The sequence below is a fragment of the Bacillus rossius genome, chromosome 17 (assembly GCF_032445375.1).
Source record: "Bacillus rossius redtenbacheri isolate Brsri chromosome 17, Brsri_v3, whole genome shotgun sequence".
NCBI classification, from domain to species: Eukaryota; Metazoa; Arthropoda; class Insecta; order Phasmatodea; family Bacillidae; genus Bacillus; species Bacillus rossius.
Genome location: NC_086344.1, coordinates 10,060,228 through 10,088,158, shown reverse-complemented (window position 1 = coordinate 10,088,158; position 27,931 = coordinate 10,060,228). Strand labels below are relative to the sequence as shown.

Below are 27,931 nucleotides of genomic sequence, written 5' to 3'. Positions count from 1 at the left end.
AGTAACACTTTGAAACAATATCAAATATTTTAACTAAAAACCTAGCTTTTGTATTACTTAATTTGAGTTTTATCATCGTACGTGACCTCTCGTACTAATGTGACGCAATAGTGGATTAATCTAAAGTACAATGCAACCAATTTACAGCGTCGGGTTGCCTGCCATGTCAGCTAACATTGCATCGAACAAAACTAGAAATGAAAGTAAGTTGTGCAGAGAGATCAGAATCAAAAGAAATACCTTTGAAAATGACGAAACTGACTGCAATACTGAATATTTTTACTCTTTTTGGCAATTGTTCAGTAAAGTGTGATGCGTGTAAACAATCTGTAAATTGTCTGTGTGGTAGGTTATGTTGCTTAGTGATTTTTTTTTTTAAATTAGTTGCTATACACGACACTACTAGAATTTATCATAATTTACACAGTAATAACTTTATGCCAAATATATGCCACTTACATTTAAAAAAGAGACCAATAATGTAATGTTCATTTTTCGTGTGGTGTTTTGATCTTCAACATAATACGTACTTCAAGACACATTTCTTCGTTCTGATTTCTTTGTAAGGCTCGTAACATTGTTGGGGAACTTTGCAGCTTTATGATTTAATTTCCTACAAAAAATAATTTTTAGATAAGTTATTGTTAGGATTAGCTAATTTTGAAAATGGTATCATCAATAACTATTCATTTTATTGACTTTATTCATGCACTTTTCACAATTATTATTAGTCTAATATAGCCTGTGCTAAATTTCAAAATGAGTGGTGCCATGTGAGCCATCGTTGGCACAGGCGCAGGGCCATCTCGAAATGCAGCGCCGTGCGTGTCTGGAGCAGAGGGAACGGGAGGCAGCACAGCCGTGACACGGTGCGTGAATGTGCAGTGCACTGAGCCGTGGCAGGCACGGGAAGCAACGCGTGGAGAGCGGGAAGTCTGCTACTGCTTCACTGCATGCCTGAGGCCCAGATAAATTAAAATATGAAATGTCCACGAAATGTTAAAATCTCCTAAAAAATAAAATATAGCTTAAGATTAACAAATCACAAAAACTAACTCTTTAATTGAAGAAAAAAAAACATGAAATTACTTGTGACATGAAATCTAACCTTTAAGTGGCGAAATTATATTTGGTTTTGGATAAAGGAAGTTGCAGTAACTATGTTAGTGCATATAACATATTATTTGACCAAATGATTTTTGACGTGACAACGTCTAATAAATCGATGAACGCTGGCTGCATGCACGAAAAATTGTCCCACTACGGATGTCCCACTACAGATGTGTCCTGTTTACGAATGCGTGGCATCTCTCTTGGTATGTTGCGGACGGTACAGAGAACTCGGCCGGGGTTCGAGGTTAGTGTTGTGCACCGCGCCACGGGAGTATATTCGCAAGGAAATGGCGTTCTTACAAGTACGTATTATTTTAATTACTAGTGTAAATCAGTATATTTAAACAGTGTTGTATGAGTATTGTTTTAGCTGTGTAACTAAATATTTATTGCTGGTAAGATACTTTTCACACTTTAGTTTGACATTGGTAATTATTTGTCATGAGTTATTATTTGATCAACTAAATCAGACACCGTATTATAGTTATGAGCCCACGAGCGTGTAAATATTTTGAGTCCAACAGAGAATGTGCTAGTTAAAAGAAATTCAAACAAATATAGTGCGTGGAATAATCTTAATCTGTAACATCTGAAACAATAAATTCTAATATGGCCTCGTGGCTGTGCGGTTAGCGACAATGACTACCAAATCGATAGGTTGACGGATCATATCCCGGTGGCTGAGTTTTTTTTGTACTTGTAAAAATAAATACGGCACGCACGACACTTCAAAAGTAATAAATATATTTGAATTAATGAATGCAAATAAAAGTAAATTTACTAATTAAATTGTAGATTTCATTTCACTCCTTTGAATCCATACAAAATAGTGATAATTCAATAAAAATGATTCAATTTTATCCATATAAGTATGCAGAGGTAGATTTTATCATAAAAAACCAAGAAAAATTTTAAAAAAATATCTTCCTCAAAGAATATAACATTTTTAATGCCTAACTGGTTTGGTTGCAAAAACCTATTACGGCTCAGTCTCAGGCCGAATAAGATATTTCATTTTCTTCTGGATCAATCATTTCATCAAAGTTTTGTCATGACGTCACGTTAAACTATCGTCCGTAAACCGACTTTACAGACAACCAATTTTTTTTACTGTTTTTGCTTTCACGAGGTCCTGTTTGAGTCGTTGGTATTTTGTTTGGAATTTTCTTCATGGACTGCCAAATGACCCTAAATGTTTGGTAGGGGGGCAGAGAGAGAGAGAGAGAGTGTGTGCGGGGCAGGCACGCCGCTGGACAACCACGGCAACTACGTGGTGCGCCTGGGCCACGTGGTGCGCTGGCTGGGGCAGCAGGCGGAGGCCCTGGGGGTGGAGCTGTACCCCGGCATCGCCGCCGCAGAGCTGCTCTTCCGCCCGGACGGCAGCGTCGCGGGCATCGCCACCAACGACGTGGGCGTGGCCAAGGACGGCTCCCCCAAGGTGCGTCCCTCCCTCCCTCCCTCCCTGCGTAGTGGCCAACATTATATTATATCTAGGGTGCCAGGGAAAAAGAGTATAAGTCACGTTTTGGGGAAAATGAGATAAGTCAGCAGGCTACTCATAGGAAGGTTCCGCACATGTGGTCTAAGTAGTATAAGTCAGCACTGCAAAACGTCTAATGTGTTGCTTTTGATCTCAGGAGTATAAGTCAATTAACGTGTATACAGTTTGAGAAAAACAGTATAAGTCAACTTGTGTATTTTTGACTTATACTCTTTTTCCCTGGCACCCTAGATATATGTAGTGGCAAACCATGATTTGAATAGTGTCAAACTTTCTATTATATAGTGGCAAACCATGATTTGTATAGTGTCAAATATCTATTATATAGGATCAGACAATAATTTGTATAATTTCAAACCTGCTATGTAGTGGCAAATTGTCACTTGAAAATGCAGACATCTGCAAGCAGGAGTTTTTCATGTAGAGCAAGTTGCAGTTTTAATATATTCATTAAAATTTAGTATACCAAAAGAAATTCACTTTTTTTTTTGTTACAGCAAAGCAAAATCCTCTTAAGAAAATCCAATTTAAAAATATTTCCTGTATAATAAGCATAAATAAATTAAAACTGCCATTGGAAAAAAATGTTAGAATTACTTTTTAATAACATTTTCTTGATAATGAGTCTAAAATATTAAATAATTTCATATTGTAGTAAACAGGGATTTAATGTATATTATAATTAGAGGCACTGGAAAATAGTGTTTATAATGGCTATTCGTAGCGTTTATATTTTGCCATATAGCATTTATATAGCTTTAATTTTAATAGACTAGAAAATTCTTACATGATTCTATTATTCATTATTTGATTATTCCATATTTTCAAAACGGTTTTGAAAATTTTCTATATACACAATTCACGATAGTATAGCTGACCATATAATATATAAAATTGCCTCTTAATAACATGTAACATAAAAGTTTAAATATCATATTTGTAAAGTACCTACATCAATTAACACTGAAAATAAAAATTTGCAACTGAGATGTTAAAATATCAATGCAAAAAACAGTCAATGTTGTTCAAGTAACAAACATAAGTGTCAAAAATCACTTTCACAAAGCCGAATATCAAAAGTAATTTTCACAGAGTTCTTAAATAAAATGTAACTTTACCAAACACCAGTTTATGCAGATGTTGCAAGCTTTGCACGTAAGAATTTTAGTGTCACTACTGTCACTACTGTCACGGTAACAGATTTTTTCCGTCCCATAATGGTAAAAAAAAAATATTTTATAGTTCTAACTGCATTGCACGCGAACGCGATACAGAAAACCGACTTTAATAACCTTAATTTTATTGTGAATAGCAGCGCAATATTTTAGTTTCACATATTACAGTTTGTTTTTCGGGTTAGGAAATTAATAACCTTAATTTTATTGTGAATAGCAGCACAATATTTTAGTTTCACAGATTACCGTTTGTTTTTCGGGTTAGGAAATTAGGAAAACACTAGAAATGTTCAATAAATGAGCGACAAAAGCATAGAGCTACATTGCTGCCATCTTTTTTTCCCGTTAAAGTGCTAACGAATTTGACTGAAGTAGATTTTCGTAACTTTTTTTTTATAGTTGCCAAATATAAGCTGCGTGTGTTGTAAACTTAAATTAATGCATTTTTATATTCTAGTTGTCATTTAACAGTACATAATTTGATTGCTTGTGTTAAGATCACGCACGCACGCACACGTTGGCAAATATGGCCGCTCCAATGTTTTCACCTTCTTTCCCGTGAAAATATTTATGCACGTAAATAAACGTCTCTATTTAATCGATTACGTTTGTTTGGGTCGTACGTTACGTTTGCCGTTAACAAAGTTTCCGCGCGAGCCTATGCTTATTTAAATTGTGTTTCGTGTTATTTACAAGATTCATAGATCGTGTTGATTGTTTACATGGCTCGCCATCGTCACCGTTTATTAAGTAATCTTCAAACACGGTAAGAAGATGCATAAAATAAAGAATGTTCTTCATTGTATGAGGTTAGGCCGTTAATAATAAGAAATGATTTATTTAAAAACATTCGGTAAACCTAAAATTTACTGGAAATTTTAATATTACTTGAAATTTTAACAATTACTTCTAAAATCGGGATTGTAGCGTTTATTCGCAGGTAAACCATTTTGTCGCTTTTATTCGTGCCTATATTGTTTTTACGATTTTCCAGTGCCTCTAATTATAATAATGCAACACGTGAATTTGTAAGATGTCATTAAATAATAAATAACATAGAAACAAATTGCAGTCACAATAAAGTTTTTATAGAATAAAAAATTTTAAAACATGTTCATTACAATGTAAATTTTGAGAAGATTTTATACTTAATTAGTTTAAACCACTTTGGCTAATTAAAAGTCTCTCATGCAAAAAAAAAAAAGAACTCTTTTGCATGTTGTGGCAAGAGATTCTCTCTTGGAAGTAATTGTCACCAGGGCTCAGGACTCAGGCCTCAGGCAAGGCGGTAAGGGAGGGCGTTGAGAAGAGTTTCGTAAAGCATCTGCTGTTCCCTGGGATTCCTCGCAAGCCGGAGTGGTGACGTGTGCACTCTGCTGGAGGCAGTGGTTGGCAGATTGGGCTCGGCCCCCGGCGTGTGGAGGGAGGGAGGGGTCGACATGAGCGGTGTGGGTTCTTTAAATAAATATTTATAACTCTTCAGAATGATCGTACACAAAACATATACGTATACACACACACAAGATTATTGGGGTTGGTTGCACCTTATTTTAGAAATGTGTAAATAATTAAATAAACTAGGTAGCTTTAGTACGGGAAAAAACTCTAATGAAATAAGAACCAAAACTAAAACCTTTAAGTAGAATACTTATTTATTTTAGCTAGGTCATAAATGTCTATACCTTTTTTTTTAGGTACAACAGCTAGTGAGATCTGATTTGCTATTTGTTAAAAACTGGTTTTGAAATATCCAATTTGCACTAAAGGTTTGTCAGATGTGTTTGCCGACTGACTTGACTGGCAGCGCATGGTTGGTAGCAGGGGTGCGTGTGTGCAGGAGAACTTTGAGCGGGGGATGGAGCTGCACGCCCGGTGCACAGTGTTTGCGGAGGGCTGCCACGGCCACCTGGCCAAGCAGCTGATGGCGCGGTACAGCCTGCGCGAGGCGTGCGAGCCGCAGACGTACGGCATCGGCCTGAAGGAGCTGTGGGAGGTGGAGCCCGACAAGCACCGGCCGGGCACCGTGGAGCACACCATGGGCTGGCCGCTGGTGCGTGTTCATACTGCTCATACTGCACTTACCCTCTTTTATCCCACAATCGTCGCACCGTGGAGCACACCATGGGCTGGCCGCTGGTGCGTGTTAATACTGCTCATACTGCACTTACCCTCTTTTATCCCACAATCGTCGCACCGTGGAGCACACCATGGGCTGGCCGCTGGTGCGTGGCACAGTTCATACTGATCATACTGCACTGACCCTCTTTTATCCTACAATCGTCGCACCGTGGAGCACACATGGGCTGGCCGCTGGTGCGTGTTCATACTGCTCATACTGCACTGACCCTCTATTATCCCACAATCGTCGCACCGTGGAGCACACCATGGGCTGGCTGCTGGTGCTTGTTCATACTGCTCATACTGCACTTACCCTCTTTTATCCCACAATCGTCGCACCGTGGAGCACACCATGGGCTGGCCGCTGGTGCGTGTTCATACTGCTCATACTGCACTGACCCTCTTTTATCCCACAATCGTCGCACCGTGGAGCACACCATGGGCTGGCCGCTGGTGCGTGGCACTGTTCATACTGATCATACTGCACTGACCCTCTTTTATCCTACAATATTCGCACCGTGGAGCACACCATGGGCTGGCCGCTGGTGTGTGTTCATACTGCTCATACTGCACTGACCCTCTTTTATCCCACAATCGTCGCACCGTGGAGCACACCATGGGCTGGCCGCTCGTGCGTGTTCATACTGCTCATACTGCACTTACCCTCTTTTATCCCACAATCGTCGCACCGTGGAGCACACCATGGGCTGGCCGCTGGTGCGTGTTCATACTGCTCATTCTGCACTTACCCTCTTTTATCCCACAATCGTCGCACCGTGGAGCACACCATGGGCTGGCCGCTGGTGCGTGTTCATACTGCTCATACTGCACTTACCCTCTTTTATCCTACAATCGTCGCACCTTGGAGCACACCATGGGCTGGCCCCTGGTGCGTGTTCATACTGCTCATACTGCACTGACCCTCTTTTATCCCACAATCGTCGCACCGTGGAGCACACCATGGGCTGGCCGCTGGTGCGTGTTCATACTGCTCATTCTGCACTTACCCTCTTTTATCCCACAATCGTCGCACCGTGGAGCACACCATGGGCTGGCCGCTGGTGCGTGTTCATACTGCTCATACTGCACTTACCCTCTTTTATCGCACAATCGTCGCACCATGGAGCACACCATGGGCTGGCCGCTGGTGCGTGTTCATACTGCTCATACTGCACTGACCCTCTTTTATCCCACAATCGTCGCACCGTGGAGCACACTATGGGCTGGCCGCTGGTGCGTGTTCATACTGCTCATACTGCACTTACCCTCTTTTATCTTACAATCGTCGCACCGTGGAGCACACCATGGGCTGGCCGCTGGTGCGTGTTCATACTGCTCATTCTGCACTTACCCTCTTTTATCCCACAATCGTCGCACCGTGGAGCACACCATGGGCTGGCCGCTGGTGCGTGTTAATACTGCTCATACTGCACTTACCCTCTTTTATCCCACAATCGTCACACCGTGGAGCACACCATGGGCTGGCCGCTGGTGCGTGTTCATACTGCTCATACTGCACTTACCCTCTTTTATCCCACAATCGTCGCACCGTGGAGCACACCATGGGCTGGCCGCTGGTGCGTGTTCATACTGCTCATACTGCACTTACCCTCTTTTATCCCACAATCGTCGCACCGTGGAGCACACCATGGGCTGGCCGCTGGTGCATGTTCATACTGCTCATACTGCACTTACCCTCTTTTATCCCACAATCGTCGCACCGTGGAGCACACCATGGGCTGGCCGCTGGTGCGTGTTAATACTGCTCATACTGCACTTACCCTCTTTTATCCCACAATCGTCGCACCGTGGAGCACACCATGGGCTGGCCGCTGGTGCGTGTTCATACTGCTCATACTGCACTTACCCTCTTTTATCCCACAATCGTCGCACCGTGGAACACACCATGGGCTGGCCGCTGGTGCGTGTTCATACTGCTCATACTGCACTTACCCTCTTTTATCCCACAATCGTCGCACCGTGGAGCACACCATGGGCTGGCCGCTGGTGCGTGTTCATACTGCTCATACTGCACTGACCCTCTTTTATCGCACAATCGTCGCACCGTGGAGCACACCATGGGCTGGCCGCTGGTGCGTGTTCATACTTCTCATACTGCACTTACCCTCTTTTATCCCACAATCGTCGCACCGTGGAGCACACCATGGGCTGGCCGCTGGTGCGTGTTCATACTGCACTTACCCTCTTTTATCCCACAATCGTCGCACCGTGGAGCACACCATGGGCTGGCCGCTGGTGCGTGTTCATACTGCTCATACTGCACTTAACCTCTTTTATCCCACAATCGTCGCACCGTGGAGCACACCATGGGCTGGCCGCTGGTGCGTGTTCATACTGCTCATACTGCACTTACCCTCTTTTATCCCACAATCGTCGCACCGTGGAGCACACCATGGGCTGGCCGCTGGTGCGTGTTCATACTGCTCATACTGCACTGACCCTCTTTTATCCCACAATCGTCGCACCGTGGAGCACACCATGGGCTGGCCGCTGGTGCGTGGCACAGTTCATACTGATCATACTGCACTGACCCTCTTTTATCCTACAATATTTGCACCGTGGAGCACACCATGGGCTGGCCGCTGGTGCGTGTTCATACTGCTCATACTGCACTGACCCTCTTTTATCCCACAATCGTCGCACCGTGGAGCACACCATGGGCTGGCCGCTGGTGCGTGTTCATACTGCTCATACTGCACTTACCCTCTTTTAGCGCACAATCGTCGCACCGTGGAGCACACCATGGGCTGGCCGCTGGTGCGTGTTCATACTGCTCATACTGCACTTACCCTCTTTTATCCCACAATCGTCGCACCGTGGAGCACACCATGGGCTGGCCGCTGGTGCGTGTTCATACCGCTCATACTGCACTTACCCTCTTTTATCCCACAATCGTCGCACCGTGGAGCACACCATGGGCTGGCCGCTGGTGCGTGTTCATACTGCTCATACTGCACTTACCCTCTTTTATCCCACAATCGTCGCACCGTGGAGCACACCATGATCTGGCCGCTGGTGCGTGTTCATACTGCTCATACTGCACTGACCCTCTTTTATCCCACAATCGTCGCACCGTGGAGCACACCATGGGCTGGCCGCTGGTGAGTGTTCATACTGCTCATACTGCACTTACCCTCTTTTATCGCACAATCGTCGCACCGTGGAGCACACCATGGGCTGGCCGCTGGTGCGTGTTCATACCGCTCATACTGCACTTACCCTCTTTTATCCCACAATCGTCGCACCGTGGAGCACACCATGGGCTGGCCGCTGGTGCGTGTTCATACCGCTCATACTGCACTTACCCTCTTTTATCCCACAATCGTCGCACCGTGGAGCACACCATGGGCTGGCCGCGGGTGCGTGTTCATACTGCTCATACTGCACTTACCCTCTTTTATCCCACAATCGTCGCACCGTGGAGCACACCATGGGCTGGCCGCTGGTGCGTGTTATTACTGCTCATACTGCACTGACCCTCTTTTATCGCACAATCTTCGCACCGTGGAGCACACCATGGGCTGGCCGCTGGTGCGTGTTCATACTGCTCATACTGCACTTACCCTCTTTTATCCCACAATCGTCGCACCGTGGAGCACACCATGATCTGGCCGCTGGTGCGTGTTCATACTGCTCATTCTGCACTGACCCTCTTTTATCCCACAATCGTCGCACCGTGGAGCACACCATGGGCTGGCCGCTGGTGCGTGTTCATACTGCTCATACTGCACTTACCCTCTTTTATCGCACAATCGTCGCACCGTGGAGCACACCATGGGCTGGCCGCTGGTGCGTGTTCATACCGCTCATACTGCACTTACCCTCTTTTATCCCACAATCGTCGCACCGTGGAGCACACCATGGGCTGGCCGCTGGTGCGTGTTCATACCGCTCATACTGCACTTACCCTCTTTTATCCCACAATCGTCGCACCGTGGAGCACACCATGGGCTGGCCGCGGGTGCGTGTTCATACTGCTCATACTGAACTTACCCTCTTTTATCCCACAATCGTCGCACCGTGGAGCACACCATGGGCTGGCCGCTGGTGCGTGTTATTACTGCTCATACTGCACTGACCCTCTTTTATCGCACAATCTTCGCACCGTGGAGCACACCATGGGCTGGCCGCTGGTGCGTGTTCATACTGCTCATACTGCACTGACCCTCTTTTATCGCACAATCGTCGCACCGTGGAGCACACCATGGGCTGGCCGCTGGTGCGTGCTCATACTGCACTGACCCTCTTTTATCGCACAATCGTCGCACCGTGGAGCACACCATGGGCTGGCCGCTGGTGCGTGTTCATACTGCTCATACTGCACTTACCCTCTTTTATCGCACAATCGTCGCACCGTGGAGCACACCATGGGTTGGCCGCTGGTGCGTGTTCATACTGCTCATACTGCACTGACCCTCTTTTATCGCACAATCGTCGCACCGTGGAGCACACCATGGGCTGGCCGCTGGTGCGTGTTCATACTGCTCATACTGCACTGACCCTCTTTTATCGCACAATCGTCGCACCGTGGAGCACACCATGGGCTGGCCGCTGGTGCGTGTTCATACTGCTCATACTGCACTTACCCTCTTTTATCCCACAATCGTCGCACCGTGGAGCACACCCTGGACTGGCCGCTGGTGCGTGGCACAGTTCATACTGCTCATATTGCACTGACCCTCTTTTATCGCACAATCGTAGCACTTGTATTTTAGGGCGTCGAAATTTGGGTAATAAAAACTTCTCGTGTAAACGTTGCATGATGTTTTTTGTCCCGCTATTAGATTCCAAGCACTTTTTTGTGGGTATTTATTCCGTATAAAACTATGTATTTTTAAGTAGAAATTTAATAGTTATTCGGACATCACCACTTACTATTTAATTAACGTAAATACGAAGTTGTCTGATGTGTACATTTTCTTTTAAAGATGTTTTTAAATGTTATAACCGTTATCTGTACGTCTGCATCGCCGCGGTGTACCACTTATAAAAATGTAGAGTTTATCACTGTGTTTTACCAACTTGTTATGGGCGTCTTTGGTAACATTATCTATTGTTGTGTTATTTGTATGTGACGTGAAAATGAAAAAGTATAATTTTATATATTCAGTCAACATAAATAAAATCACATGTGCTAGAATTGGTTTTGTGTCATTTTTATATAATTAAATTAGCAACAAAAACTTACCCATTGTAAAATACAATTATTAGAATGTAGTTCAAGTTGTATACATTTACAAATATAAAGAGAAGTTAATTTAATTTACACTTTGCAATGACTTAATAGTGTATTTTATATATTTTTATACTGTTATTATAACTGTATTCTCAATTATACCTAATCTTATTAAATTCACTTGGGAATAAAAAATTTTTGTGTGCATTATTACACTTAAAAAAATTTGTTCTTTATAATCAGTAACTGAATTGGTATCTGCTGATTATTGCTCTCATAATCTGTAATTGAATCAGTAATCGGTAAAGTCATATCGGTGCACCACTAATTTAAATTGTTTGGCGTGCTCTTTTATACTTCACTTTTTAAATAAACTTACTTCCATGAATGGGTTTTGTTTTTGTGAATAACTTTACCTAACAAAAAATTTTTTTCTCACATAAACGTCTCACCCCTACTTTTCAAACTTGATTTTAGTATAAAATGTGCGACGATCATGCGATAAAACACGGTATTCTCATTTGGCACAAACACAAAAGTATAGCACCATGTATCTACATATCCGACTACCTAACATCTAACCTCTATCATTCGGCAGACGTAATTATTTTTATCAACAGCAAATGTTAAACTGCATTTTACATGTAGTTTAGTGCTATTTTTAATATAAATTATTGGCTTAATGTTTCCTGCACACGCTGTTAGCATTGCTTCGTGTGCTTACTGTTAGGACTGCTTCATGCACATGCTGTTTGCACTGCTGCCAGGAGTTTCATAAACAAGGGTTTTACTTCAATATGATTGACTTGTATAGAATAGTTGTCTTGTACGCAGGTGGTTGAGGTAAGAAGTGTTGGCAGCTGGTTGTGTGTGATGTCTCAGGATCGCCACACCTACGGGGGTTCGTTCCTGTACCACCTGAACGAGCCCACTCCTCTGGTTGCCATTGGCTTCGTGGTGGCCCTGGACTACGCCAACCCGTACCTGAGTCCCTTCCGGGAGTTCCAGCGGTTCAAGCACCACCCGTCCATCCGGCCCGTCCTGGAGGGCGGCAAGAGGTAGCCCTGGGCACGCTTCTCGTGTCTTACAATTGATTTGAAACAAATATTTATATATTATTCACTTTTTTCTGAAATGTGTTTTCATAGAAGTTATAAGGTTAAAAATAAAATTACATATTTAATCTCTTATTAGCAGCAACTTAAATAACACCAAATGCTTGTTAATACTAGGGTTCTGCGAATATTCGAAATTTCCGAATTCGAGTTCGAATTTTTTAATATTCGATTCGTAAATTCGAATCGAATTCATTTTACATTAATTTGACTTGCAAAATCTGACCCGGGTACACTAATATAAGACATCCCCCTCCCCCATTTTTAAAAGAAATGTAAATGGACGATTACACCTTCCACTTACAAAAAATTATACATCGAAACCCCTTATTTACGTTACCGTTATTTACGTTTTCATGTTATTTGAACCATTTTATTTCTGTCCCGTTTTAACCTCATTTGATGCAATGCAATGAATTCCTGTTGTTTACAACGCGCCTATTGCTTTACGCAGTTTACGCCGTTCGTTCTGACAAAACTGCTTACTAACTTAATTAATCCTATTACAAAGTAATCTGATGTGTAAATCGTGTTTTAAAGACGTTTTTAAAAGTTAAAAACTTCATCTTTAACGTCTCGTGGGTCGCTTTATACCGCTTATAAAAACGTAAGCAGTGCCATTTTGGTTGTGTTGATTCCTGTAATCCTGTATAGAGCACGCGCACGCTCTGTCAGTAACCGAGATAACCCGCACGATGGTTATGTGTATAGTTACAAATCACGTTCTTGTTGCGTGTTTCTTTTTTTTTTTAGTTGAATAAAATAGTTTTATTGCATCACTCATTAATTTAATTATTTAGCTTGCTTTCGCAAAGTAGGTATTGTTTTTATGGATTACTTTACATTTTTTTTTGCATAATAGTATTCTCCGTTCGCTCTTACCTGAGTTTTGGAATAAACAAAGCCTCTTGTAAACAAACATTTTCATTGGCTGCCGGCCTCCGCGCACATTATTCGTGTGCAAGAAATAGTCCCTTGGTTATGTACCATTTTATTTTTGCACTGCCTTTTTTATAACAATTGTTATATAGCATTATAGCGTTTCACCTTTAATATCCAATACAGTTTAATGTTGTGTCAGCAAGTATTTACTTACAATTATGTTAGCAGACGCCGTGTGTACAGTGTACAGTTGATGCCCGGCGCAACAGTTGTGTTTCGGATTTGAGCGCACGGTTTGTTATGGCTGATGCCGGACTAGGTTTTGTAAAGCACAGAACGGGAAAGCCTTTGAAAAGTCCACAAAAACTATTGTGTTGAATGTTTTTAAAACATTTTGAGACAAATATCCGGATTGTCGTTTGAACGATATCGCGAGTTTAACTGCAGGATTTACGAGTGTTCTTTACGAGTGTGCTTTGTGCAAGGAAAGAATTACAGGACACTGGGACATTAACAACTCCCGGGAAAAAAAGGAAACTTGAGTATCCTGTTATCAAAACTTGTGATGATTTTGTGAAGACGGCTATTAGGTGTAACATGCATAGTTTTTTCTTCGCAAATGAACCACCTACGCTGAACAAAGTGCTACGGTGCTTCCTGTTATATTATTTCTCCGTTATTTTATTAGCACCGACTGTACTGAAGTTTGTGTGTTGCAACTAGTGCTTGGCGCGCAAGATGAATTCAGCCTATCACTTGCTGACGCGGTGCAGTGATACGACGGTGTTTGTTTATTTCAAAACTCAGCTAAGAGTGAACCCACGGTCTCACCCCTAATTATAAACTTGATTTTAGAATAAAATGTGCGATGCTTACGCAATAAAAACTGAAAATTTTTTATTTTTTATTTCATTTGTACCACTTCCTTATGCTGTGATATTTTTATTAATATTTTTATCCTTGAAAGTCAAACATGCTAAATAAGGTGGCAAGTGAGAGAGTTTTCTCTACAGCAGGCAACATATTTACCAGCCGCAGAGAATTGTTGTTGCCGCACCATGTCGATGAACTCACCTTTCTACATGACAATTTCAAATGATTTGCGAAGTGATTTATGTTAGTGCTACAGACATATAATTTTTATTTTTTTTTTTATTTTTGAGAATTTGGTTGTGCTTCTGCAAAATAGTCTCACTTTAATTTTAGTTACTTGATTTAAACTGTGAATTATGTGACAAGTTTTTCAAAGGTGGTATGTTAAAATTTTTTAATGATCTATGTTGTTTTAATAAATATTCCCAAATTCGATTCGAAAAAATTCGAAACTCGTGAATTTTTTTGAAATTCGATTCGAACTGAAAAATCACAATTTGCAGATGTCTAGTTAATACAGTACTTAAAATATTTAGGGGGGGGGGGATGCTTATGAAGCAGGAATACTTCTTAAAAGGGTAAGAAGAAAATTAGGATGATATCAGTTGGTTAAATGGTTAAGTTTGTAAAACATTAATTTGTAGATTTGTTACGTCCTGGAACTACCCTAGTACTGACAGTCTACAAAACTACAACATAGCGAGACAACACTGTAACGTAATGTTCTATTGATTTAAATGTTCAGAGCTGTAATTGTGTGTGGACAAAATAATTTAAATAAGTCAAAAGATGAAGACTCAGTACATTTCAAATCATTCAGTAAATGATTTTTATACTTTTGAGGATGTTTGACATTCACAGTAACAAGTGCTTTCAAGCTGCACTATTAAAGAATTATTTATAAATGTTACAAAGACATGATCACTAAGAATGCATTAAATAATTAATTTAATGAGAATAAACTAGGGCATTAAATTCATCCAGTAAAACAAATGTTATATATAGAATCGTTAGACAAAAACTCAATATTAAAGTTTTATTTTGCAAAATCAAATAAATATATGTATTATCTTTTGATTACAAGTTATACCATAGACTAAATGTATATATTTTATTATGAACAATTAATAATCTAGCACATACATGAAATTTGTGCTACACAAACATAAGTTACTATTGGCAAAGTTCAATATTACACGGCACAGAGTGGCAGTATGTTGCGTAATGTGTCGCAGGATAGCGTATGGGGCGCGGGCCTTGAACGAGGGCGGCCTGCAGTCCATACCCAGGCTCTCCTTCCCCGGGGGCTGCCTGGTGGGGTGCTCCGCCGGCTTCCTCAACGTGCCCAAGATCAAGGGCACGCACTACGCCATGAAGAGTGGCATGCTGGCCGCTGATGCCGTGTTCGACGCCGTGCGCGGAGACGGTGCCTCGTCACAGGCTGCAGGTACTGCCTTCCTCTGTGACATCTCTAGTCACGAGCGAGCTCTCCTTTACACTGTGGCATCTATAGTCACAAACGAGCTGTAAGTTTCTAAAGCTTTGACTAATGTATAATGGTGCAATTACATTATAGTGTTATCATTAAGGCCTGTGATAAACTGGATTAATTGGTATAGGTGTGTAGATGTTCGTAAATGTAATGAATATTGGATTCATATTAATGTATAATAATTGCAGTTATTGACAATTTTGAAAACACCCTGGCTATCCTGTAACTAAGTACGTTTTAACGTGACGCGGTAAGGGAAGGGGCTACTGCCGCCATCTTGGTGCTTGTATATTCTCTCAATCAGTGCACATCCAGTTGCGGTAGCTTGAGGTTTGTGTTGCTTCTGTAGTGATTGTGTTATTTGCAAATGTGTGCTGCAATAGGTAAACCCGCTTTCTGTGATGTGCAATCAGTGATCGGGCTTTTGTTAGCAGAAAACAACATGCCTATTGAGATTCACAGAAACTTGGTAAAGTATACGGAAATAACGTAATGAGTTGAGGTGCAGTGAGACAGTGGTGCATTATGTTTAAAAATAGCCGCACTTATGTTCACGGTGAAGAGCGAAGCGGCCGACCGAGCATTATGAATGATGAACTGGGGTTGAAAAGGAATGAGAAAATTTGTGAAAATTGCAGCTATACAATTTTGGAGCTCTTGTTACAGTTTCCTTAAATTTCATTAAGTTTTTGCATTAAGTCTTGTTGGAAGACCACCATAAACAGCGCATGGCGGCATCGTTAACATGTTTAGTCACCTACAACAGAGATGGTGACTCACTTCTTAATAGTTTCGTAACTGGAATTGTGACTCGGGTACAACATGTTACTTGTGAGAGCAAAAATCCGTCTCTGGCGTGGAGACACACAAGTTCCCCCGGAAAACCAAGGAAGTGTGTGCAGACATTGTTATCGAGAAAAATCATGGCAACAGTTACAGGAAAGGTGTGCTTCTTGTCGATTTCCTCGAACGTGGTTCAACGATAAACTTTGAAAGGTACTATGAAACATTAAAAAAAAAAATTGAGAAGAGTGATCCAAAACAAGCGTCGGGGAATGCTAAGTTCAAAGGTTGTGTTTTTGACGATAGTGCACGCTTGAAATCAGTAGTTCGTGGATGATTTTGGTTTGGAGATGTTCAACCGTCCTCCGTATAGTCCCTATCTGGTGCCAAGCGACTAACAGCTGGCTGACAACCCTGTGCTTGACGATGTGGAACTGCAGGAAGGTGAAAGCACCAACGTATGGTTGCAGTCTGACTGCAGAGTTCTATGACAATGACATCAACAAACGTGTGCAACGCTACGATAAGTGCTTTAATTTGAATGGGGATTATGTTGAAAAGTTGGTTAAGTTAGACTATCAAAGTGAACAATAATAATGTTTCTGTCACTTTCTTTTGTTTTATTCTAAATCATGTTACTTTCTGGATAGCGCTAATATTTCATGGTTATTGTAATTTAATTGGTAGTTGCTAAGTAGCAGTATTCTTTAATTATGATCATGTGCAGTAATAAATATCACAAGAAGTTATTTGGAACAATCCAATCATGAAGTTTGATTATAAATATGCAGGTTTGCACAGCCTTAGTTCATTAAGCTCACTAAGAGACAGCTAAACCATGTTAATAAATAAGAGATAAGTATTAAAGGTATATTTTTAGTGGGTTTAAAATAACCATTTATCAGGTAGTGACACATTTAAAATACCTGGAGGTAACCAATTTAAAAAATTAAATATTTGCAAATATTTATTTTCTGATATTCTAAACAAGAGTTTTTCTCAGGGGTTCTATAAATTCTAAGTAAGTTCTATTAAATTTTTGTTCATGTTGTACTAGGATATCATGAGTTATTAGGCACGTTTTGGGCATAAAGCCAGGTCATACCAACTGTAACGTCATGGCTACCTTTGGATCATTAGGGCATTTGGTGATGCGATCACCTGTGTTATTAGAGAAACAACATGGCAGTATGACTAGGCTGAGAAGCGCATTTGGCTTTTTTCCCAGCTCATGGTATTTTAAACTTTGCAACATTGCCAACCATTTTTGAGAAACATTGCATTTAGACAGTCATATGTATAGTATGAATACAGTAAAACTCGCTTAAGACGTTCCTGCGTAATATGTTTTCCTGCTTATTAAATTATCATAATTATTCCCTTGATCATTTCCATTCATCCTTAAGTTAATTTTTCCCATTCATAACGTTTTGTGTTAATAGATGCTTCCTACATATAACGTTCAGCAGTTGTTTTATCTGTAGTAAACTTCTAACTGAAAGTGAAATTGTTACTGTTGATTGTGGCATGAAGACATTAATTGATGCAAGTACTGAAAGAGGTGATGAATTTTCGGAATACCTGAAAAACCAGAAATCTGTGAATCCACGTGCAGTTTCGTAAAAACGACACTCGAAAGAGTTCTATTGCTGCAGCTAAAAGACAACACCAACAAGAAGAAGCCAGTAAAATCTATAAAGTAACTACTCTTTCATTCAAAGAATCAATTCTGAAAGTAGCTCGGACTTGTTCTGATGATGTGGTAAAAGCTGTTATTGCTCGAATTGAATTTGAATATGATTTAGTTGCTGCTGAGACTAAGTATCATAATGATTGTTATAATTCCTTCTTGAGACTAACCGCTGGGGGTAAAGTTGGTCGTCCTCAAGATTAAGCTACTAATCTTGCAATGGTGCCGTGGAAACGTGTGCATATTATTAAGAATACAACTTCTTCAACTTTTGAATCTTTATAACTCAGAAACTGGTACTCTTAGGAGAAAAAGTGTAAAGACAATTTTTGTAGATAATTGCACGATATACAAATTTAGTCTGACCTATTTTTATGATAAAACTTACAGTTTGGCTAAAAAAAAGGCAAAAAAAAAAAACATTTTTGTGAACTTTGACCTAGAATAAATTTATTTGCAAATGTCAGATCGATGGGGACTTTTCACATTTCATTTATAATGGTGTTCCGAACATCCGTACAAAATTTTCAGCTCTCTGCGAATTTTTGTAACCTTGTATGTCTAACTTTACCTGGCTGACAAGTTAACAATATTTTCCCTGAAGAAGCATGTGAGGACAGGGAACCAATTGCACGTGCTTCTACACGCAGTGCAAATTGGAAAACTCTTCAAGAGCAACTAAATTTTTCATGCACTTTTGAAGATTGTCTCAGTTGATGATGCGGTTCTACCATGTGAGCCACGGTTGTGCACTACACAAGGATTCAGCTGAGGGTGAGACTGGTGATGGTGACAGCGATGAAGCTGACGCCAACTTACTCTGAAGCCCTTGACCACCTGGACAAGCTGAGGTTATTTGTTCATGAACACCAAATATTACAGACAGTGTGAGGTAGAGTTTATGGGAACTGGGCAATTTTGTGATGCGTCAAAACGAAAATGTGTTGAAACAAACAACTCTGATGCAGTATTTTTTCAAAACAGTGAATGTCAGTTTTTTTGCTAGTGTTTTGATAATTGTTTTTTTATTGTACTTATTAAAAAAATGTATTTTAAATAATTCAATTTACTGATATAGTTGTATGTTTTTTCCAGCATGCCGACAATAATTGGTAAGTGTAATTTTGAGTTATGCAGTATGTCACTCGAGTACAATTTTTTTTTATGAAGCAAATGTATGTATGTACCTGTATTTCCCTTCTAAGATGTTTTCCCAGTTAAGTTTTTAGCATCCAGTCCCATAGAAGACATCTTAACAGGGTTTTATTGTATTATGATTATGAGGTTTCTCATAGTTAACAAGAGTTTGGGAAACATTTACTTACTACATATTAAATACTGTGTTGTATTACATAATCATCCATTTTATGCTTAAATCAAGTTTCAAAAAGTAGGGGTGTGATTTTTAGGCAAGAAAAGCAATTTTGTTGAATTTTTTTTTAAGTTGTATCTAAAATACGTTTAATTAAAAAGCTGAGAATACAAAAGCATACCAAACAATGTAAATAAATAGAAGATATTTTGTTCAACCTGAAATTTAAAAAAATTGAATGCAGTGACCCTAACATGAGTCCGAACTAACAAAACGTACCTATAATTATAGTTGTAGTACACACTAACCACGAAAGAGTGCTGGCTATTAAATATAGTTTACCCAGCACGAGACAGCGCGCGTGTTGCATGCAATCGGCGAGCTATGATATCAGTATTTGAGTACGCGCATGGTCTCTATATGGGCATGAGTGTAACTAAGCATGAATAATGCCAACTAGTGCTGGCTGCATTTTTAACGGCGCTACACAGTGGTGATGAACAGATAAAGGTTATAATGCTTGAAAATATGTCTAAAAATTTATGGGCAATATTTTATATGGAAAATAAATAATGTACAACTTATGAAGGAAATGGGGTTACCGAAACATTTTACCGTATTGGGTGGGAAATCATATTGTGCTTGTACATCTTAGAGTTTTTAATTACTGTATTTTCCCATTATAACTACCACCACTGCCTGACAGCAACTTGAAAACCGATTGCTTCTGCATGGTGCTTTGTTCTGTGATCTTTGGCAAGGTCATGATTACTGCATACTGAAAGCTCTATGAATCTTAACAGCATGACCAAAAGCATAGTGCAATTTTTATGCAAGAATTTTTCTCTTTTTTTCCTCCCCAAATTTGATGCTCTTAATTAACAATGCTACGATTATGTCATAAAACACGGTATACATTCTTGATCTAGGCAAAGGACACGGTAAATTACAAGCCTGTAAAAATGTGTGTGCAAACATCATTGATTAATGTATTATTTTTCCATTATAACAGGTTTAGGTAAATATGTAGTGAAGTCCAAATTCAATATACTTGTTTGTAACTTAGTCACCTCAGTTACCATCTCTCAAAAGATAAATTATTATTGATACAGTTAACATTACAACCTTTTCAAGACAGTCGCCTTGAATAAAACTCCTGAGCTTCTAGGGAAATTAATGTATTTTAACAATTTTATCTGCCAAACAATTGATTTAACAAATGTAGTTAAGCTTCAATAGAAATTTTCTAAAATTGGAGTGCAGCGTGAATATTTGCAATAACTTCAATTCTATAATTCATGTACTTCTAAACTAGCTTTAACAGTACAAAGCAGTGTTTTTGCATATACAGTTTTGGAACTTGACATCGACCAGGGTCTACGCCCCTCTTATGAGTCCAGTGCGACCCTCAAACAGTTCCTCCTCACACTCGTTCCTTTCTCCGTTGGTGTATTTTCCAGATCTATATGGTGTGACTTGTATTTGAATAGCACACTGCGACCCTTAGAGGAAGGGAGCCGCTGTCACTTCAGTGCCACGCACCCATAATGAGATGTCAATAATCATTTTTGTTTATGTTCTCGTGAAGAGTTAGGTTATGTACGTTCAGCGAACTTGCTGGAACACACCAATTACTAATTATCGTTTTATTGTAAGTTGATTCAGAATATTGTCGAGTGGACCCAGAGGGGACAATATTTGAACTATTTCTAAATACTGTAGGTAATAAGAGTTATGTGTTTGTGAGAAGACTTGTTTTAATTATAAGATTGGTTTTGTGTTATTAATCTTTTACATCCACGGCACAATATCATATTCTTTTAACGGGTACCTTGACGCAAGGCACACCGACCGCCATTGGGAGTTGGCTCCCTCTGTCTGAAGTCGTCATACCCCGAGGTACCACTCCGGCACCTCGAGAAATTCATTGCATGCCGTCACCGATGTAGTATTTCTGTTATTTCCTTTTAATCTTCTTGAACACTTTCGTACACCCTTGGAGCCTGCCTCAGATGGCAGACAGTTTAAATATTTAATTTTTAACCCCGTAGTTAGGACCAGGAAATTATAGCGTGCATTTTGTTTGGTCATACGAGGATGGGCCAAACCTCACCTGAACTGATTCAGGCTCTTAAGGCATTCCATCTGTTGTGATTTCACCGTGTTTGAAGAGTTGTGCAATTGAACATCCCTTGCAGGCCACTTGCCAGCACCCTGCTGAACACCTTGAGGTTCCACAAGTTAGCGTGCCCGGCGCTGGGACGGGTTGGTTTAAGGTAACTGTGGTGAGGAGGGTCGGAGTGCCGTTCCCCACACGAGCGACGTCACGGCACGGGGGAGTAGAGTTTTGCCGGGTCCACGTGCCCTTAATCTTATGGTGTTGCCCGTAACATCTTTTACACTCCTTGTCAAACTGGACGTTCAGCACTCGGTGCTGTATTGAAAGCCGGGTGCAGCTGTGTGCGGGATGGTGCGAGTACAGACCGGTGGAGGGGGAGCGGGAGTGCAGCGGAGGCGTGTGTGTGCAGGCGTGGAGCCCCGGAGCTACGAGCAGCAGCTGCGGAACAGCTGGGTGTGGTCGGACCTGCACAAGGTGCGCAACGTGCGGCCGTCCTTCCACAACCCGCTGGGCCTGTACGGGGGCGTGCTCTACTCCGGCCTCAGCCTGCTGCTGGGGGGCAGGGAGCCCTGGACGCTGCGGCACGGCGGTGAGTCCGTGTGTTTGGTGACGTACAAGTGGCACCTCCATGTTTCAACACTTGAGAAAAAGAAGGAATGGTTAACAAGAAAAAAACTTTTAATATATATATTTATAATTTTTTTTTTTTTTTTTTTTGGAAAATACTTTATAGTGAGAACCATCCACGAAACACTTCACTTCCCTTTACAAAAGTTCCATACACACACCTGTATTTAGCGGATACTTTGCTTTGCTACTCTTGGACAGAACACACCACTGAGAAGTGCACAAAATACCATCTACCTCCAGTTTAAAATATCTTCACTTCTCTTCAAAAAGTTGTTTGTGCACATCAACAATTATCGTTTTATTTCATTTAAAACTTTGTATAAAAGGTTATTGCCACCAACACAAGTCTGTGTCTTGTTCGACTTCCTGCAGTCATGTTCATGCAGCTACCACGCGCACAACCTGACAACCTTTGCTTATGTGGTGCACACCAGCCCGTGCTACCCCTGTCCGAACTTGGTGGGAGCGTGTCAACAAGTCAGTGGAGGTGGCCTTGACTATGTTTCACAACAAACAGGGAATGTGACACCGAGCTTCCGTCGCTGAATGGGGCGCTGAACTCTGTAGCTCTCGGGGGTGACTGGTAAGTCACGGAGCATGGCCTCATGTCTCGTCCCTTGCCGAGTGAGGGCCCGCGGGGTTGCTTCGAGAGTGCCGGTAAAGAGTCGGAAGAGGTATGGGTCGAGAGAGACTGGGAAAGCTTTGGAGAAAAAGCGCACAGGTTGATGGCCAAATGATACAATGACAGGATGGAATCAGACATCAAAAAAGGGAGCTCTGCTGGAAATAGTTATTAGTATTTATGTGATTTGAAGGCTCTCGCCAGATCATTGGGATTTAACAAAAATTTTTGTTTAACCATCCATGCATCTTCACAGCACATGTACTTCTGATTGTATGCAGTGCCTGGACTTGTCCAGATCTCCTAATTGCATCTAAAACTAGTGGTGGTGTGCTGTCTTTATTCTTTATGATTGGAGTAATTCGACGTTTCTGGAGAGAAAATGCCACCTTACCACACACAAGAGAAATTGTCAGGAGAGTTTTGACAATTACGTGGCATTCTGGATTCTTCCTAAACTGAAATAATAATAATACCGGATAAATAAATGTAAAATAAATAGTATTTTTAATTTACACACAAACTAAAAGAAACACAGTATAACTCAATACCTGAAACAAGCTATATAGAGTGAATGTTACAAAATATTAGCAAGAATGCAAAATTTCACCAAACATAAGTAAGAATGCAAAATTTCACAAAACATTCAGTTGTGCTAACGTTATCTCTAGACTTCAAATTTTCCTACTAGTTATAAAAATTACTTTTAACCTATCACTACTGTGCGAACACAATCTCCAGGCATCAGATTTTGTAAAAATTATCTTATGACTTGAATGGGCTATCCTATATGTAAGAATCAAGAGCTAATTGAAAGTTTAAAATGTTATTTGCATTTTTTCCATGATGAAATGAATCAGAAATACAGTAAACTCCCGGTATATCGCGCCCCGATTGATCGCGGAATCGGGTATATCGCGGGTCAAACCATGTCCCCCAATCAGAAATGAATAATAATGGAATAAATGGTTGACAGCAGATTAGGATAATTTTGCGTTGTAACTCACAAACTAAGCATTGGACAGAAAAAAGCATAGGCGTAGAAAATGTCAGCAGTGAAATTCTAAACAAGATATCTCCGTACATTATTCCTCTATCTTGTAGGGTTTTCAAATTATGGTCCAATCCAGCCCAGTGTTAATTTCTGAAACACTAGTTCTTAACGTCGCTTTATCTCACAAATGAAGCATCGGACAGGGGACCCGATAAAGCCCACCATCCAGCGACATTATCCAGCGTGACTCGGCTGGGGATTGATGTTGGATAGGCTTGGATGACGCAAGTGCTGGGAGGGGAGAGGCGCCGCGGCTGGGAGGGGAGAGGCGAGCAGAGAATATGCGACCAAGACACCCGGGTAGACGGGAGGGGTAAAATATAAGCGCTAGTGATGAGAGGGGCGATGAGTAAGCCGAAAGGGGGGAAGTCTGGTTACCTTGAGTAGTTCCAGGGTGGCCACTCACCGGGAAAACCGGGAAAACCGGTATTTATCAGGGAAATCACGTTGATCGGGAATTATCAGGGAAATGTCAGGGAATTTTTTTAATAACCGGGAATTTTTTGTGTCATGTATATTTCCGCAGAGCTGCCAACCATTATGGATTTTCCGTAATTATTACGGATTTAACACTGAATTACGGAAATACGGAACATCGCTGGTTTATTACGGAAACGAGGCTTGTGCTGCACGGTAACGGAAAAAAGATTCCGTTTCTGATGTGCGTGTTTCGTGAACGCAGTTCGAATACATCACGTGGTTACGCAGATAACGGAACTAATAAATGTGCACATGTACTGTCGAAATAAGTAAATTAATTCTTGTGTTTTGTAATAGAAATGGTATGGTATTATGTTCGTTGTACGATACAACTAGTACATACTCTCGGACTTATCGTTTGTTAGCTACTTACATCACGATAATTTTTGTACGGTACTTTGGCTAACCTGTGTTGTTTTAATTACTTTCTTGAAAGCCATTTTTTTCATCAAAGTGTTTTTGTCGTGTCTACAGACGTGAAACCTTTTTATGTTGTTCGATAGTTTTGTGTTCTTCAGTACCGTTTGTAGAAATGAAGCGTGTGACAGCAGAATGTGTATCTGGGGCAAAAAAAAGAGAACGTTATTCTTCAGAACTTTTGACCAAACTATTCAAAAGAATGGCCAAGCTGGTCATTTAAAAAATTTTCGGAATGCCACGCGTTTTGTAATGTATGCACGTGTGACTTTTCGATTGCACATGGTGGAAGGGATGACTGTAGACGGCATATTGAATCAAAGAAACATGCAGAACATTTTAAAGCTGTGACGAGCAATAAATCTTTATCGTCGTTTTTCGCTACATCTGAAGAAACGAAAGTAACAAACGCAGAGTTATTGTTTACAAGTTTTCTGGTAGAACACAATTTACCGATAGCAGTAGCCGATCATTCGGGTAATTTGTATAGAGCTATATTTCCGGACTCAAAACTTGCATAGAAATACAGCTGTGCGAGAACAAAAACATCTGCCTTAGTGGAATATATGGCTGGTGAAACTAAAAGTGAAATTGTTGAATCTTTATTAAGTGGACCATGTGATTTAGCTACCGATGGGAGTACGGATTGTAATGCAGTGAAGATTTATCCATTAGTTGTTTCATTTTAAAATCAAACACAAGGTAAAATTTGCACTGTACTGTTATCCCTTGTTGAGAGTACAGACAACACATGATATGGTATTTTCTCTGTGCTGAATAAGGAATTTGAACCTTTTTGGAATTTCTTAGAAAAATTGTAAAGCGTTTGCATGTGACAATGCCAATACTATGATTGACACAAACAAAGGTGTGGTAACATTTGTTAAAGAAAAACACCCCGCTATTGTGCAAGGCTGCTCATGTCACCTCATTTATCTAGCTGCCAAAAAAAGCCAGTGCACAGCTAACAATTAGTATTGAGACATTTTTGGTTAATATTTTCTATTACTTGGAAAAAAGTTCAAAATGCTAGAATCATCTGAAAGTGTATCAAGAGGTATGTGGGGCAAAGTCACACAAAATCTTGAAATATGTTAGCACACGTTGGCTCTCTCTCCTAGATTCAGTTTACAGAGTGCTGGAACAATGGGAGGCACTAAAGCTATTATTTTGTAGTGATCCTGAAAAGAAAGAGCCTTCAACTTCACAGTATGAAAATGTAAAATCTCTAATGCAGGTCCCACTTACGAAACTTTACTGTTATTTTCTTAGCAGTTCACTTCCTGTTTTCAACCAAGTAAATTTATTTCTCCAACAGGATGCTTCTGTGATACATGTATTGCAGAGAAAACATTTTGGTTTATTGACAATTTGCTTGTTTGCTTTATCATTAATCATTTATCATTATCATAAATGAAAACTGTAGTGTGCATTTGAAATTGCTGCAATTTGTAACAAGATATGCTAGTGTGTATTTAATTAATTTTTATTTGTTATTTGTGAAGAGACATAAAACAAAAAAACAGACTGCAGGTCATTGAAAGGGATGCTATAATGTAAAGTGACATATTTAAAATGTATTACCTATGTTATTTAACGAACTTCCGTATATATATATATATATATATATATATATATATATATATATATATATATATATATATATATATAATGAAGAAAATACAGCAGGGTGCTAAAATGCGAGTAATCTCTTTCTATAATATTATATTATTTCATCAAAAGTATGTTTTTTTGTAATTGTAAATATCAGGGAAATTTTGAATTTTTAATCAGGGAAATCAGGGAAAAATCAGGGAATATTTTTGGTGACTGTGAGTGGCCACCATGAGTTCACTCATTTCCCGTCTGCACACTTCTCGTGGTCACGTTTGTTGACAAGCGGAGACAAGTCATTGTTGACCGTGCGTTATTGAAGCCGTGTTTTTACAGTCAGTCTTGTTAGCGCTTGGTAGGATGTCACAGAAACGAAAAACTCATTCTATAGCAGATAAACTGAAAATCATTGAGCGTGTGAAAAAAGGTGAGACGAAAGCGAGCATATCACGTGAGTGCGGTATCCCAGAAGGTACAATCAGAGAGTGGATGAAAAAGGAACAGAAACTGAGAAATTTTGTGGATGTTATTGAAAGTGATGTAGGGTTGCAAAGAAAAACAATCAAGTTAGGTAAAGACAGTGAACTGGATGAATGCATTTACAGGTGTTTTTTAATTAAACGAAGTGAAGGTGTACCATTGTCAGGACCTATTTTGAAGGCTCAAGCTGTAAAGTTTCATAACTATTTACATGGAAAGACGGGCTTCTAAACTTCAGAAGGGTGTTTTTCGCGATGGAAAGTTCGCCACGGAATACAGCAGGCAAGCATCGAAGGTGAAGCCCGATCTTAGTGGGTGGGGCGGGGTAGTTGACGTATACTGTCGGAGAGGGAAGAGGTGGGAAGGAAAGATAAGGCGTAGAGAGTAGAGAGAGGTAGAGATTGGAGCGGGCAGAAACACGGTGAGGGGAGGGGGTGGGGGAGGGAATGTGTTCACGCAGCACACAGGCAGAGCATGAGTCACTTGACTGAGCAGCGTTGCTGCGTACAAGGCAAAATCAGGTAGTCCGGTGTTTAAAATTCCACTCCAGAATCTTCCCATTTAGTGTGGAGTGCTTACACAAACTATGACTTCGTTTTTATTTTTTACCATCTTTTACTGTACAGTATGTACTATATTAATAGGTATTTTACTGGACATCTGTATATAAATGTTTTGTTACAACACTTAAACCTACAGACGTAATATTATTGGGTAATTCATTGTATTATACACGTTCATATTTTTACTTTAGTATAATGTTTTAACATTAAACAGTAAAGTAAATCAGCTAGCGTATTTTTAATCTTTGCCGAAGAATTCCCAGTGGTCCAATACTTACGTGAACCATACTGTACCACTTTTGCCGTGTGGTAGTAAACAAGCCCCGGAAATGTTTATGTGTAGAGGCCTACCAACCTTTAACCAGAGGCTGGGGAATATAACACTTGCCGATCCAAAGCCATACACAATCAGCAACTTGACACAGCGTTTGGTGGAATAAGTAAAGACAAAGTTTAACAGACTTTTTAATACGGCGCCTCTGATTGCGCTAAAATTAATTTGGCACAATTTTTGTTTCCCACGTGTGACCATTTATAATTTACTGAAAGCATGGATAATAAAATTTAACCACTTGACACGATAGACGATTCTTTATTTTTTATTGTACAAATGCTAGAATCGTTTTTCCTGTATCTGTGGCCTACTTTTGCAAAAGACACGCTATCTGTAAGTAAATCTAGAATTTTTATTTTGTCAATCA

The 27,931-nt window shown here is 40.4% G+C and overlaps 1 protein-coding gene across 1 annotated transcript in view; it reads left to right on the top strand.

The window, feature by feature from the left end:
• LOC134540997 (electron transfer flavoprotein-ubiquinone oxidoreductase, mitochondrial) overlaps positions 1 to 27,931 on the top strand; it is a 54,365-nt gene that overhangs the window by 10,866 nt on the left and 15,568 nt on the right. The window contains exons 5-9 of the mRNA XM_063384109.1: positions 2,355 to 2,551; positions 5,627 to 5,839; positions 11,987 to 12,162; positions 15,210 to 15,421; positions 21,780 to 21,959. Coding sequence (XP_063240179.1) covers positions 2,355 to 2,551; positions 5,627 to 5,839; positions 11,987 to 12,162; positions 15,210 to 15,421; positions 21,780 to 21,959 — 978 coding nt within the window. The remainder of the gene's footprint in view (positions 1 to 2,354; positions 2,552 to 5,626; positions 5,840 to 11,986; positions 12,163 to 15,209; positions 15,422 to 21,779; positions 21,960 to 27,931) is intronic.